We start from the raw sequence: 15,903 nt of genomic DNA on the forward strand, positions 1-15,903 counted from the left end.
ATAACTGAAAAATTGTGCTCTACACTGGAATTTGACACAACATTGTAAGATGACTATAATTCAATAAAAAAAGAGTTTAAAAAAAGTTTCTATCCAATATTCTCTTCTATAAATCTATACTAAGAGAATGATCCAAAATACAGCCCCAAATACAAAGATGCTAAGTGTTTCAGCAAAAAACTGGGAATCTAAACATCCAAAATTAAATAAAAGTATGGTTAAAATATGGCTTATGCAATGGATATGGAATATTATGAGGCCATTAAAAATTATTTATTTAGAATTTTTATAACATGTCAAAGCATTTATGATGTAACATTAAACAAAACACAGGACTAAACTCAATAATCTCTCAATGTTATTAAAAATATTGAAAAAACTGGAAGGAAATCAACAAGAACATTGACAACAGTTGTCTCTGCATCTAATAATTTTCTACGCTTTCCACACACTTTCTACAACAAGCTTTTTCAATACAAAACCCATGCACTTTCTTTCTGTTGATTAACTACAAGAGACATTGTCAAGACCCTTCCACAGTTAGTCAATTCCTAAATAGACAAGAAAAGCAAAACGGTGAACTTTAAAGCTAATATTTAATTCCAGATTACATTTTCCCGGTCCCTACAATGTGCACATTTTAAAGTAAAAAACAAGAGGAGAAAAAACTCAAAAGACAGTCATTATTATAAATACACAGAAAGAAGACCAGAAAGATACCTGTTAAATGATAACAGGGATTCTTTTTGGTTGGTGGAAATATAAAGGCTTTCTCAATCTCTTTTCAGCTTGACAATTTTTGCTACATTTTCTACAATGAACTTTTATTACTTTTGTAATAAAAAGTCTTTGTTGTTTTTCTTTTTAAGAGACAACCACCAAGCAAATTATAGCACATCAATACGATGGAATAAATAGCCATTTTTAAATGCTGTAGAAGAGTATTTAATTACACACACAAAAAAGGTTGATATATCAGCCGACCATACTATAAAACAGTATGTTCAGAATGATCCCACTGTTTCGTTTAACAACAAGCAAACAAATGTCTGTGTATACAAAGAAAACACCCTAGAAGGAAATATCCCAAAATATAAATAGTGTTTTACTCTAGATGGTAGGATTAGAAGTTATTCTAATTTTCTTATTTTGCTTCTGTATTTTGGTAAATTTCTTCTACTGAATATTAGTTACTTATTCAATATGCAAAAAAAAAAGTTTTAGCAAAAGTTACATTAAACAAAAAAATTACCTTGTTAAATAAGAGAAACAGGGAAACAGATGAGCAGGAGTAATTTCCTTTAAAAAGACTTCCCAGCTCCATCCTAGCTCTAATTTTTAAGTCAAGCTGACCTTCCAGCGTCAAGAGGGCAGGCCACCTCGATCCTTCCTCCTACTGTAAACTCAACTATGCTCGAGCAGGACGTCAACTCCTGCAGCAAAGGTCACCCCTCTTGATGGGGCAGACACATGTGGTCCGGAACCTTGAAGTAAGACCCTAGGAGAGAAGAGGGTCTGGGGGGAAGAAATTTAACTGCCTCCTAGGGCTATGGATCTGATTACAAGTAAATATAATTTACAATCATTTGATGAAGTAAATGCATTATTTATGTTGCAAATAACACACTAACTATAGAATTATACTCCCAGACCTGGCAGAGGCCTATGGGATCACCTGAAGACAATTTCCAGGACACTGGCTTTAGGATGCTATGTAAATATTGACTGGAAACAGTAACAGAGATGTTATGGTAGAGAATCTTAAGTAAACAGTTCAAAAGCCTAGCTTCCTCTTTATACAATGTTAAGTCACGTTATTGCTGGCCACAAGGTGATTCAGCTTTCTGATTTAATCTGAGAACTTCTTGACTGTATGTATCATAAGAGGGACTACAAAGAACAGCTGAAAAGCCAGAAGACACAGAAAAGAACAGAAATAAACACACAGACGTGCATCTTCCAGCCCCAACAATGAGAAATCTATGCAACGAGACCAGCCGTTTAATCTATTTCCAAATCACTATCCTCGCTGTGGCAGGTGGCAGAGTTACGCACAGACGTCAGCAACAAGACTTCTTTTTCTGGGAGCAACCCAAACTCCTGGAGGAAAGCTTCCAGGTCCACAGCGAAGAAATCTTCCCCCAGCTGGTCAGTGACGCGAACAAAATTGCCAATCAATTCGCCCCCCTTGTAGATCAGCAGGGCAGGCAGGGCGTTCCTGGTGAAGCGGCTGCTGGCCCCGATCACCGAGCTCTTCACCCGGCAGAACTTGACAGCCGGGTACTCCGCCGCGAGGCAGATCATGCAGCCGTTCATGGCGTCGGTCCCTGGGATGCCGTCCTCATAGATGTGGACCATGATGAGGGTGCTCTTCTGCTCTTTGTCAATCATGTCCAAAAACCCTTCTCCACTCGGGATCTCAAAGACCTGCTTGAACTGGGGCCCCTTGTGAAGCTGCTGCCGCATCTCTTCCATTCTCTGCTTCCGGTACTGCTGCAGGAACTCCTCATCGTCTTGGTCCTCATTCATCATGGCAAACTCCTTCAGAGTCATCTGCGGGAGGACCAGCAAGGGAGCAAACCGAACAGTTACACGAGGTACCCAAGAGACATGACGCGGCACGCTAATGCTCTGTGTGCACTATATCTCACCGAAATCTTCTGACAACCCCGTCAGGAAGGGACTTTTATTATCCCCACTTTACAAATGAGGTTGTAAGACCTGAGGTTATTTATACAAGCTCACACAGGTAACAAGTGTAAGACCAGGATTCAAACTAGATTTTTGAAAAACCCAGGCTTTCAATGACTGAGTCATAGTGCCTCCCCATCCAAATAGGCAGCGTCGGATAATACCACTTCATGAGCTTTTGTCTTTTTGTCAGTCTTGACAATGGGTTGATTATTTCATTCACTGTCTTGTTTCTGTTGAGAAGACAACAGGACATTGAGGAACTTTCACATTCATAATCCCTGCCCTGCATCACCCTCCCCCAACCTGCCCCACACACAAAATATACAGTCATACACTCTCTGAAAATGTGTTTCTCTTTTTATTACCAGTCACATGCTGAAATCGTTTCTGCTTTTATAACAGCAGTTGTGGGTGTACCAATTAAGGTACAACCTGCTTTTGCCACTTAGCACTATTATATCATAAATTATTCCTCATGTGTCCAAATATTCTTTGTAAAATTATACCCAACGTGCCCTGTCTTGCTTAACCACTCCCCTCTTTCTGGCATTCAGGCAGTTTCTAGTCCTGTTCTGTTGCAGCAACCCAGCAGGACAGGGACAGCCTCGCTAGGACAGCCCCATGTGACCACGGGATATTCTGCTCCATCTGGTCTCTCCCTCAATATAAGGAGGCTCTGTGAACAGTGGGCATGTTGTCCTGAAGCCGACTTACAAAAGCATCTTCCCCCTCCTGCCCTGGTGCAGCAAGACATCCCTGCTCCTGTGACAAAGCTCAGCTCCGCCTACCCTGGCGCAGATGAGAGGGTGGGGCTGGGGGGGGCCACACTGGACCAGAACGCATGTTGTCACTGTGTCACAGCCAGTACCATTCTTCTTTCCCTCTCGTGGCTCTCCCATCAGAGTGGCTCCTTCTGACCTGTTACGGTCTTTGCTGGAGTCTAATGCCCTGAAATCCTCCTCCTGGTCAAGGCAAATGACTCCTCACTTAATCCTCTTATCTGCTCCCTGACCCTGGTGGTTATTTCCAGCCAAGAGCCGCTTTAGGCTGTAGCCAAATGATCTCAGGCACTGCTAGACATCCATCGTGGTCAGAGGGCATGGGGGAAATAAAAGTCCTTCTGATACCAGGAAGGTAGAGAGAATCAGGGACCTAGTTCCAAATATCTCTGAGTGTCTGCTTGCTTCTACTCGATTGCCTCATTAGAATAAATTCTAATGAACAGGCTTCAGGTGAAACAGCAACATCATGGACAGAGAAGGAAAATCTGGGTTAGAATCCCACTTCCTATTAGCACGTACTAGATGCACCGCCCTGAGCAAGTGCCCTCCCGTCTCTCAGCTTTGGTTTCCCCATCTGTAAAATGGGGATAACACCTCCCACCTCAGAGGTTTATTTCTGGCCCAAGGTAAGCCCTCAATAAAAGACTGGAAACTTACTGAGCACTTTCAACAGGCCAGGCACTGTGATGGGCACTGTACCCACAACCCTGGGTGGTTGAGGCTGGGAGACTGGCCTCATTTAACCAAAGACACAGCAGACTCAGGATGGAAGAGACACTCCCCACAGCTGCTGGTGGCAGAGCTGAGACTCAAACCCAGGTGTGTATGAGCTGTGACAAGACTCTATACTTTCCCCTGCACTGCACAGCTCTCCGGAGGCCAAATCAAACCTGCTCCACCTCTTGAATCACTAACCCCGGCTCCAGCCACCAGGGAGGTTTCTAGAAAAGCCTGGGTGCTTCGAGTTACCTTCCCACTGATTTTCTCCTGGAGGTCTTTCTGCTTCTGTTGCTCCACCTCTTCGTCCAGATGGGAGCGGCAGCTCAGGGACAGCTTCTGGATCAGCCTCTCCATCTCGCGGCACTGCTCCTCCCGCTGCTCCGTCTCCAGCTGTTTGAAGCGGCGCCAGTCGTTGATCACGCCTTTTGGACCTGAGTTGGGGGTGACCGTGGCGGTGACCAAGAAGAACGAGCACGGAATCAGGGGCCAGCTCACATCTGTCTAAAGCTTGCTCTGGCGACAGCATGGTGACGCTCACATAGGGCAGCATGGTCTACACACAATCATGTCCATGGCAGCTCGGTCTATGATAATTAAAGGGCCATGCTAAGGCCCCACATTAGGAGATACGTTAAATAAATTAAGATTCATCTACTCAAAGGAAGAGAAAGCAACTCTTAGAAAGAATGAGGTAGCTGTATGTTCCCTGCCCTGAAAAATGTTCAAGCACATTAGGTCAAAAAAAAAGAGCAAAATGCAGGACAGTATCATGGTATGATCCTCCAATTTTTAGAGAAAGACCTGTATGTGCACGTATAAATATTCACAGGTGGCTGTCAATGTGCGTGTACATGTGTATGCTCACAGGAAAAGGGCGGGGAGGACCACTGTTAACAGTGGTTGTCTCTAGGAAGTGAGATAGAAGGGGACTGGTGGGAGAGAACGTCTACTGTTTTCTTTCTACCCTTCCGTATTAGCCGACTTTTTATGACAAGATTGTGGCAGGCTGTTCTATTATTCAAGCTCACCCTAAACCCTGCTGCCCCCAGGCTGTAGGGCCCTGCCCCTCGCCACGGGACCCGTGGTTCCTCCTGTGGGACGAGTACCTGTAGCCCCAGCCTGACGTTGGGCTTGGCCGTGGGACTTGCTGTGGCCAGTGGATTCTGAGCAAAAACTTAATGAGCCATTACATGTTTCCTCCAGCCCTCTCTTGCACTCCACACTTGCTCATGAAAACAGTGTGTCCCAAACGGGCTGCTCCTTCAGCCTAGTTCCCACAATGATAGGATATCTGAAGCAGAAGCGGAGCTGCCGCTGACCCACACAGGCAGCATGTAACGTGCTGGAGAAATAAACCTCTTCTGTCACAAGCCATTGGCAGCACTTGGAGGTCATTTGTTACCATGGAAAAAAATATAAAAATCTGCATGAAGAAAACCTTAAAATGCTACCAACACAAAGAAAGACCTGAATAAACAGAAAGGCAACACCATATTCCTGACTAGGAAGATCCATCATCACAAGGGTACCAATTATTCCTAAATTAATCTATATGTTTAATGCAGTTCCAATGAAATTACATGATTACACACATGTGCATGCTCCTAAATTTGCTTTGGAAAAAGTAAGAAAGCAAAAGTTAGGAAGAGAATGACACCGAAGAGTATTTTGTGGGGATTAGACCTACCAGATACTAAAACATATTGTAACACAATAATTAAAAACAGTGTGACACAGCATGGTAAAAGACAAATCAATGGAAGACACTGCAAGCACAGCTAAACACCAAATATAAACAGAAATTCAGCACATGATAAAACGGACATTTCAAAACAATGGAGAAAACAATAAATGATGTTGAAACAGCTGGGTAGCAATATAAAAAAATTAAGTTGGGGCCCTACCACATACGTTGTACCAAAATGAATTCCAGATGAATCAATAGTTAAATGTTAAAAGACAAAAATAAAAATACTGAAAAAAAAAAAAAATGGGGGACATGGGAGCGCCTTTTTATAATCTTCGAGTGAAGGCCTTTTAAGTAAGAAAACTAAGAAACTATAAAATAATACTTTCAAGCAGATGACAATAAAAAAAAAAATTTCCTGCCAGGAAAAGAACAAAAGACAAACAACAAACTGGTAGAAATACTTGCAATTCATATCACAGATTAATTTTCTTAACATACAGCTCCTTAAGAAGAAAAAGACCAACTACTCAATTTCAAAAAAGCAAAGAATAGGAAAACATCCTTTAAAATTAGGAAAGTTCAATGTCACTCTTAAAAAGACAGAAAATAAAACTACAGTGAGTTACCATATGCCATCCACCAGGATGGCAAGATGAACAAGGCTGATAACACAGCAGGTCAAGTATATGGGGAAATATCATACTGCTGCTTAAACTACAAACCAGTGCCACCTCAACTGACACCCGTTTGGAAATAATAAAATGTAAAAGTGTAACTATGCCATTTCTAGGAATTTATTACCAGTACACTCATACCCATGATTTATGTGATATCAAATACCTATTAATTTGAGAAGCTGAATTCAAAGGCAGGCCAGCCTGTTTGAATCATCAGCATGGTGCCATGCATACATATTCGTATTGTGCAGTGAAATGGCTAGAAGTGTGCACAGTGAAATGGTAACACTAGGTTATCTCTGGAGGCGGGACTGGAATTAGGGAGAAGTCATCATAAGACTTCTGATACGTATTTAATGGTATTTAATGGAGATTTTTTAAACCTGTTTCCAGAGCGCAGGGATTGCCAGTACCTGTGTTAACTGAGACGCCTTCGCCTGCCAGCTCAGCATCTGCGGGCATGGAACTGCCGGCCAGGGCACCCCCGCCTCCGTCCTTGTCCTCGTGGTCGCTGTCCTCATCCTCACTGCTGCTGTAATAGTACTGCAGCTTCTCCCCCAGCAACTTATCATCCAGGGTCGTCATGGTGCCTGGGGAGGGAGACACAGCAGGCTCTTCGCTGGCTTGAATCAGACAGACACGAATCGGAAGAATTGGGGGGGCTCACCTGTGCTCAGATCCTACTATTTATGGGCCCCTAAAAGTAATTATTTTCATAAGCTGGATCTCAACAAATCCATACCATGACCCTGTGTAATAGGGTTTACCATGCTCTCTCTGTAAAAGGTAAAACTGAGGCTCAGATGAGGAAAGCTTCTCTACCAACTTTTACAGCAAATGGTGGAGCTGGGACCAGACCCCAGGGATTCCTAACTCCAAGAGACTGAGGGTGTGAGTCACTGTCTTCTGAATAGTACACACTGCACTAGTGTGTTGCTTGGCAGAATCTACTGACTGATGAAGGATGTACCTACACATAATTTTAAATGTACCTACCAAGTAAGACTGCTGGTAATTGAAAAATTGGGCAAGAATTCTCAGGAAAAACTCCAAAAAGAAGCATCAAGAGTGTGATGCCGAGTCACCATTTGCCTAAGGCAATCACTCATCTGTCTCCTGCCTTCACCTCCTAGTCAGCACATCAACGGTGGATGGATGGGCTCTGAAGCCCTACCAACTTTGGTTAAATAAAGGAAGGGCCCATGACAAGATTTTATTAATTCCCAAGTGTTTAAAGGACAATGGTTAGAGCCAAGCTTCTGCATCAGAAGCAGCCTGGGACGTTTCGGGAGAAAGGAACAGCTTGGTCCCTCACAGGCCCGCTCCTGATCCCACAAGGAGGGGCTGGAACTCTAGCACGCCTCCCTTGAAGCATCCCAATACTATGCTTCCTTGACTAAAGCCTGTTAGAATCCAAAACAAGGCTTTGCTAAGCTCATGTAGAGGAAGCCTGGAAGGGTAGGGGAATCCGGGCACCCGGGGAGTCAGATGGAGAGAGGAGGGCGAAAGTGGCAGGGTTAATTGAGAAAAATGTGCAAGTACAAGGCCAGGGGAGAGTCCGAGGTGGCGGGAGGTGGATTCAGAAAGCCGAACATCACTTAAAAGAGGCAGAGGAGCCAAGGAGGGACAGGGTGGGAAGAGAGGCTAGGTGGGCTGCGTGCTCGGTGAGGGTGGGGCCGCTGAGGAGGAAGCTGGAAAGGCACTGCCAGCCAGAGGGCGGGTGCAGGAGGCGGGGCCTTTGGGGGAGGAGTCGAGGGCGGGGCCAGAGGGAGGGCTCGCGGGGGCGGGGCCTTAGGAGGTCGAGGGCGGCGCCAGCGGAAGGGCGGTGGAGAGGCGCGGGACCTTCGGGGGAGCCCGAGGGTGGGGCCGGCAGAAGAGGCGGGGCAGGAAAGGGGAAGAGGGTCGAGGGGGCGCGCTGACAAGGCCGTCTAATGCAGGCTCCCCGACCACCTTTATTCCACCACCTCCCACCGGTATTCCAGACCTGCCGCTTCTTCCCGGCTGACCTCAGTGCAGTTACCTGGCCTAGCTCAATCCGGACCCCTTCAGGCTGGCAACTCCGGGCACTTAGAAAGGAAAGGAGCGCTCGGTTGGAGGAAGAGAAGTGGGTCGGCGCCCTGAGCACTAAGAGAAAAGCCGCCGGAGTCCCGACTGCGGGGACCAATGAGGCGGCCTTCCTGCGTCGGCGCGGATACACGCTGCCCAATCAGAGGGGGCCTCTCCCGGCGGCCGAGGGAGAAGCTACGGGTCCAACTTTGGGACAAACATCTCGGTAATAATAATACGCTTATATTTGCTTTCTTTTTGTTTTAATTCGAACGAAGAGCTACGCTAGGTATGCCCAGCTTTGAGCAATAAGAACAACTTAGTTACCTTTGAAGTTTCCGAATACATTTCCACATATACTATTTATCGATTCTAATCACATCACGTCTATTAAGACAGAAGACAGACTCGGACGTTAATTTGCCCAAGAACACATACCCCTTTGGATTAAAAAAAAAAAAAAGCCAAGTCCTTGACAACTAAACGCGAAGTGAAATCCTGGATTGGATACTGGAACAGAAAAAGGATGTGAATGGGACAACTGACGAAATTTGAATAAAGTGTATCAATTAATAGTAGTATTGTATCACTAGTTTTGATAATTGTACTGCGGTTATGTAAGATGTTAACTTTTGGGGATTCTGTGTGAAAAGCACAGGGGAGCTCTACATTATTTTTGCAACTTTTTGGAAACCTAAAATGATTTCACATTCTTAGCCCTTACCAAGGCGTCTAATACACCACATGAAGTAGCTCATAGGAAGCTTTGTGTAAATTGAATCATTAAAAATATAAATACACTGTTTCAAATAGTTAAGTTTTATCTCCGTAAAATTTGACGGAGAGATTCTTAATTTGCGATTCTACACCACCTGCAATTGTCTGCAAATTTGTATGTGTGCATATTTTTCTGAGAAGCTATTTGTTGAGGCTATCGAAAGAACCCCCATACCCCAATTTAAGAACAATTCATACAAAGAGATCCTTTGGTAACTGTTTGTATTTTTATTTGCATGATGCATACTCTTACCTTAATCTGATTTGCGCGAACAGCCAACTTAAATATGCTTGTGATCTGCTTTAAGTGACAAGCCAGCACCCAGCAACAGTACCTCTGCATAGATTCCCCACAAATATTTGTTAAATGAATACCTGATGAATGCTTTGCTTTTAATTTTGTTTTTACTCATATCTCCCTGAAGCAGGGGTCTTCTTCATGCATGGCTGCTTCTTTTCCTTCAAAATTCACTTTAAATTTAAGGCCGAAGTCCTCAAGGGGGCCCTCAGTGCTGCCCAAAGATCTTAGTTGCCCTGGGCAGGCTACGCCCCCACCCTCTAAGCGAAGCAATTCACATCTCTTTTCTCAAATCCTCAACACTCCCTCCCCTCTCGTGGCTTACCTTATGACCTTGATTCTTATTTCATCTGAAAAACAGAAGCAATCAAAAGACACTTGCACCCTCAAAATGTACCCCCTGCATCTGTACCTATTAAATGATTCACCAGTGGAGTGAACCCAGTTCACCCAGCCTAGTAAAAGAAACTGCTCCTGCAGTGATGTCCTCTCCACTACATGTTCAGGCTTGCTTTCTACAGTATACGAATGTTTTCCTAGTTTTCATCTCTGAAAGAAAACCATTCAGATTGTTAAAAATCAAAAAGTTTAATAACACTCAGTGAGACTGTGGGGAACACATAGCTGGGGAGAATACAAATTGATACAGTTCTTACGGATGGTAATTGAGAAATACCTATTATAACAAAAACATAAACCTTTAACCCAGCAATTCCATTCCTGGAAGTTTATCCTGTAAATATACTTGCATAATATATTGTTTAGTTTTTTTTTAAGAAACATGGAGAACATTATGTATCAGTTTCTTGCCTCTTGCATTAAAAATAGGGACAAATAATATTTGCTTATACATGCATAAAGAAAAGCATTGAAGAATAACAAGAAATTATGAAATAGTTAGCTTCCAAGGGGGCAGATGGGAATCAGAGATGGGAGAGAGACTTTCTATATATAATGTTTTATGTGTAATTTGTAAACATCTGAAAGTATTATCTATTCTGGTCCAAAAGTTTACAATTTTTTTCAAGTCAACCCTCACTTTCCTCCTTCACCATGCCTCTCTAGCTACATCTCATTTCTCTGATCTCCTTTAAGGCCAGATCCAAAACAGTTCTGTATTTCCTCTGCTCTAGTCCCTCCCCATCCTACTTCAGTTAGGCTTTTGTTCCCAGGAGTCCACTGAAACCACACTTGTGAAGGCCACCAATGACTTCCAAGTTGTCAAATCCTGGGTGAAGTTTGGTTCTGCTCTTATTGAATCACTCAGCATCATTTGATAGCTAATCACTCCTTCTGGAAACCCCTTCTGGTCTTGGTTTTCAGAAGAATACCTTCCCCTAGTTTCTCCAACTTCATTGATGCCCTCATTAGCTGCTCTACTTGTGACCTCTAAATAACAGAATGCCCCAGGTTCAGCCTTTTGACATCTTCCTTCTGTGTACTCATTCTGTGTTTATTCCTGTCAAAGAATAACATGGAGGCAGTTCACTGTCTGCAAACAAGTTTACTCATGGAGGAGTCAAGAGATGATTGTCAACAAAGGTTTAAAAAATGGATTTATAAAGAGAAGAGGGAAATATGGGATGTCTAGAATGGGTCTTGTTTGTTTTTCTAGGGGGAAACTGACTAGCTACCATTTTGCCAAGCAGTCGGTCTAGGCAGCCTGCCCTTGAGCTGGCTGGCTCAAAGCATCAAAGAAAACAATGTTAGCTATTTATAGACTCTCCAGAAAACTGTGAGGTACACAGAACAGGTTGTCTCTGTATATTGTAAGCACCTCTACCTTGACTGAGCCAACTCTGTGCCATGTTCCTCATCAAAATTTTCTCTGTTTCCCACTGTACTAGGATTCCCCAGAGAAACATGTCCAAAATACAGGTGACATTTTGATGTGGTAAGCATGAGAAGGCCACTAAATTTATGAGAATTGTAGTCCCCGGGACTTGCCAGTAAGTATTAATTATTGTCTGAATTTAGTTGGTCTGAGTTTAAAAATCATGCAACAATTCCTATATGAATGTATGAGAAAATAATTGGGCCACAGTTTGTATTGTGAATACCGTATTTTATTCCTTTTTTTTTTTTAACATCCCTTGGGTTACTTTAAGGTCCCAAGAAATAAGAAAAAATTATCTGCCTTAGTTATCTATTGCTGTATATAAAGTTACCCACAAATTGAGCAACTGAACATCTATTATCTCACAGTGTATGTGGGTCAGGACTCTGGGCATGGCTTAGCTGGGTGCCTCTGGCTCAAGCTCTCTTATAATGTTGCACTCAAGTTGTTAGCTGGAACTGAGGTCTTATCTGAGTTCTCAGCTAGGGAGTTGGGGCAACAGAGATCCACTTTCAAGCTGACTTCCATGGTTGCTGGCAGACCTCTGTTCTCTACCACGTGGGTTACCCCATAGCCTTCCTAAACGCCCTAGTCATCCACGAGACAGAGACAGACAGAGAATCCAAGACCAAGATGGAAACCAGATTTTTATAGTCTAACCTTGGAAGTTACATCCCATCACTTCAGCTGTGTTTCATTAGAACTGAGCCAATGAGTCCAGCCCATACTCAAGGGGAAGGAATTCCACAAGAACATGATTACCATACCAAGAAGCTGAGGTCACGGGGGAACCATCTTACACACTACCTACCACAAAAGTGCTCTTTAAGGGGGACTGGAGGCCAGTTAAGAATGAGGACATACTTAGGTTGATAATATTTTGGAGGATTTTGAAACTAAACAGCATAATTAAAAGCCAGAAAGGATAGCTGTCACTGTAATTGTTTAAAAAAAAGTAAATTAGACAGCATAAACAGTTGATAGGCAAGAAAACAGTTAAGAAAGGAATCAACAAAAGGCAAAAATTAAGAGAAAGAATAAGAGAAAACTAATAAAATGTAACTCTAATGTAAATTTATTACCTTGATTATGGATCTTTATCCATTGAAAGCAACTGTCTACACCTCAGATTTTCTTTTTTTAAACTTTTTATTTTGAGATCGTTTTAGACTTACAGAAGAGTTGCCCCAAAAAGAGTTCTCAAATAACCTTTAGCCAGCTTCACTTTCTCCATTGAATTGCCTTTGCACCTTTGTGAAAAATCAATTGGCTTTGTGTGGATTTATTTAGGGGCTCTCTATTCTGTTCCATTGATCTACAGTGGGGTCAGCACACTGTGGCTGGGAGCTGACCACCCCTTTTTACAAATAAAGCTTTATTGGAACACACCCATGTCCATTCATTTGTGTATTGTCCATGGCTGCTTCCATGCTACAAAGGAAGAGTTAGATAGTTCCAACATAGACTGTATGGCCTGCAATCATAATATTTTGTTGAAATTTTTCGTGACTAAGTTAATGAGAGGTGTTGGTGTGTGGTTTTCTTTTCGTATAGTACTTTTGTCTGGTTTTGGCATCAGGGTAATACTGGCCTGGTGAAAGGAGTTGGAAAGTGTTTCCTTCTCCTGTTTCCTAGAAGAGATTATGTAGAATTGGTACCATTTCTTCCTTAAATATTTGGTAGACTATTTTTAGAAACCACCGGCTTCTGGACTTTTCTTTTTGGAAGGATTTTATTTTATAAATTCAGTTTCTTTAATAGGTATAGGACCATTTAGGTTACCTTGAGTTTGTTTTGTTTGTGTTTTTCAAGAAATTGATCCATTTAATCTGTGTTGTCAAATTTATAGACATTGAGTTGTTCCCAATATTTTCTTCTTATCCTTTTCATGTCTGTGAGGCCTGGAGTGATAGTCCCTCTTTCATTTTAAGTGTTGGTAATTTGTGTCATCTCCCTTTTATTCTTGGTCACTCTGGCTACAGATTTATCAATTTTATGGTCGAAGAACCACCTTTTGGGTTCACTGATTTTTCTCCACTGTTTTTCTGTTTTCAGTCATACTGTTTCAGCTCTTACCTTTATTATTTCCTTCCTTCCGCCTGCTTTGGGTTTGGTTTGTTCTTCTTTTTTCTGTTTTCTTAAGGTGGAAGCTTCAGTTATTGATTTTAGTACTTATTTCTTTTCTAATATAAGCATTTAATGTTATAAATTTTCTTGTAAGCACTGCTTTAGCAGCAGCCCACAGTTTAATATATTTCTATTTTCATTCCAAAGTTATTTAAAAATTTCCCTTGATACTTCCTCTTTAACTCATTAAATGTCTGTCATTAATTTGGAAATATTCTTACCCATTAACTCTTCAGATATTTCTTATGCTCTGTTCTCTCTTTCCTTTTGGTATTCCAGTCACATTTGTGTTTAAACTGGTGTCTCAAAATTCTTAAATGCTCTGTTTTCAGTGAATTTTTCCCCTCTTTTTCTTCTTGCATTTCCATTTCAGTAATTGTATTGACTTATTTTCAACGTCACTCATTTTTGGCTATGTCAAGTCTACTGGTGAGTCTGTCAAAGGCATTCTTCTCTACTACTGAAGTTTTCACTTCTAGCAGTTTTATTTTAGTCTTTCTTATAGCCACCACCTCTCTACTGAAATTTTCCATCAGATCTTGCATGTTGTCTAAGTTTCCTGTTACAGCATTCCTCATATCAATCACTGTTATTTTAAATTCTTTGCCAGATAGTTCCAACGTCTGTGCCATATCTGGTTCTGGTTCTGATAACTGCTTTGTCTCTTGCAAGTCTTTTTTTTTCTTTTCATATACCTTGTAAATGTTTGGTTGTTGGTGAAAGCTGGACATCTTGTGCAGGACAATAGAGGCTGAGGTGAATGGTTTCTGTGCCTGAAAATGGACAGGCTTTTCCTTCTACGAGGCCTCAGTGTGGGGTTTGAGTTAATCTAGTTAGGACTTGGGCTTAGTTTGAAGTTTGTTGTTGCTATGGTTACCTTCAGGACACCAATGCTTCAAATTCTTGTAGAAATATCTGCATTAAGGGTGGGAACTGGTTAGCCAGAGAAAAGTCTGATGGATTCTGAGTTTGTAAAATGCCTAAGAGAGGATCTACTTGCCTGCTCCTGTTCCTCTCCCAGGATTCTGCTCTTAGGTGGTATTCTAAGCTTGTTCGTTTGGTGTTGGGGGCAGGTAGAGGTAGAAATAGGAGACATTCTCTGTTGTTCTAAGATTCAGTCTTAGCCATGTACTATGTCCCTGAATCTTGGAGATGTGGCCTACTGGGTTCTCCTGTCCCTCCCCTGACTGTGGTTATGGACCCTGCCCCTTCTCTAGGAATAGCTTTTTAAAAATTTTAACCACTTTCCTTTTCTCCGTCTGCGAGGAATTTTCACCCAGGCCTCAAGGGAAGCAGTGCTTGTTTCTGCCTTCCCCATTCCCAACACACACACACGCACGTGCACACACACGCACGGGTGAAGGCTTTTGTTCCTTAATTGAGATAGGAGAGAAGGACCTAGGTAACTTCTTGCCCATTCTGCTTGGCTGCTATTCCCCTCTCCTAAGGCAGCACCACAAAATTTCTTGGGTTCTTTTCTGATCTTTTTCGTGAATACTGGGTGGGGCTTCTGCAAGGAGAGAACGAGACTGAAAAAGGGCATAGAGTCCCTCGATTTTTGTAGCCTCCAGGAGCTTTACTCTGCCCTGCTAGCCTATACTTGGCTTTCATCACCTGAATTCTTCTTAACTCTTCTTACTGTTTGCATCTAACCCAGGTGAGGAAGTGCTCAACGCTCATCTCTTGCTACAGGTAATTGTCTCTTAGATCTTTGACTAATTGCTTGCTTTACAACCTCATCTCTGATAATGCAGTTGGTGTAATTATGGCCCCCAAGAAGATTTCACATCCTAATCCCTGGGGCTGTGAACATTGAGATAACCTGTTCTTGAGTTTGTTATCTTAATTGGCAAAACAGATTTTACAGATGTAACTAGGGTTACTAATCAGCTGACCTTAAAGTAGGGAGATTGTCCTGGATCATCTGGATGGACCAATTATAATCATATGAGCCTTTTAAAACATGTAACTTTTTCTCTGTCTAATGACAGAAGTAAGAAAGATTTGCAGCATTAAAGGGACTCCACAGTTTGTTACTGGTTTGGAGACGAAAGGGAGCCGTATAAGAAGAAATATGGACAGCCTCTAGAAAGAGAGCACATCATGCTGATAGCCGGCAAGAAAAGTTGGATTTTAGCCAAAATCTGAATGCGCTTGGCAATGCATTCTTCACCAGAGCGTCTAGAAAGTAATACAGTCCTGCTAACACCTTGAATTCTGCCCTGATCAGAGAACCCAGCTAAGCCATGGCTGTG

The 15,903-nt window shown here is 42.4% G+C and overlaps 1 protein-coding gene across 1 annotated transcript; it reads right to left on the bottom strand.

The window, feature by feature from the left end:
- Positions 1-244: 244 nt before the first annotated feature.
- On the bottom strand, positions 245-8,739 carry PDCL (phosducin like). Its single transcript, XM_010984365.3, has 4 exons — positions 8,584-8,739; positions 6,977-7,153; positions 4,446-4,627; positions 245-2,553 (listed from the first exon to the last, which is right to left on the bottom strand). Exons 2-4 carry the CDS (start codon positions 7,146-7,148, stop codon positions 2,002-2,004), a joined length of 906 nt encoding a protein of 301 aa, XP_010982667.1. The 5' UTR covers positions 7,149-7,153; positions 8,584-8,739; the 3' UTR covers positions 245-2,001.
- Positions 8,740-15,903: the final 7,164 nt, after the last annotated feature.

This window comes from Camelus dromedarius, chromosome 10 (genome assembly GCF_036321535.1).
Source record: "Camelus dromedarius isolate mCamDro1 chromosome 10, mCamDro1.pat, whole genome shotgun sequence".
Classification (NCBI taxonomy): domain Eukaryota; kingdom Metazoa; phylum Chordata; class Mammalia; order Artiodactyla; family Camelidae; genus Camelus; species Camelus dromedarius.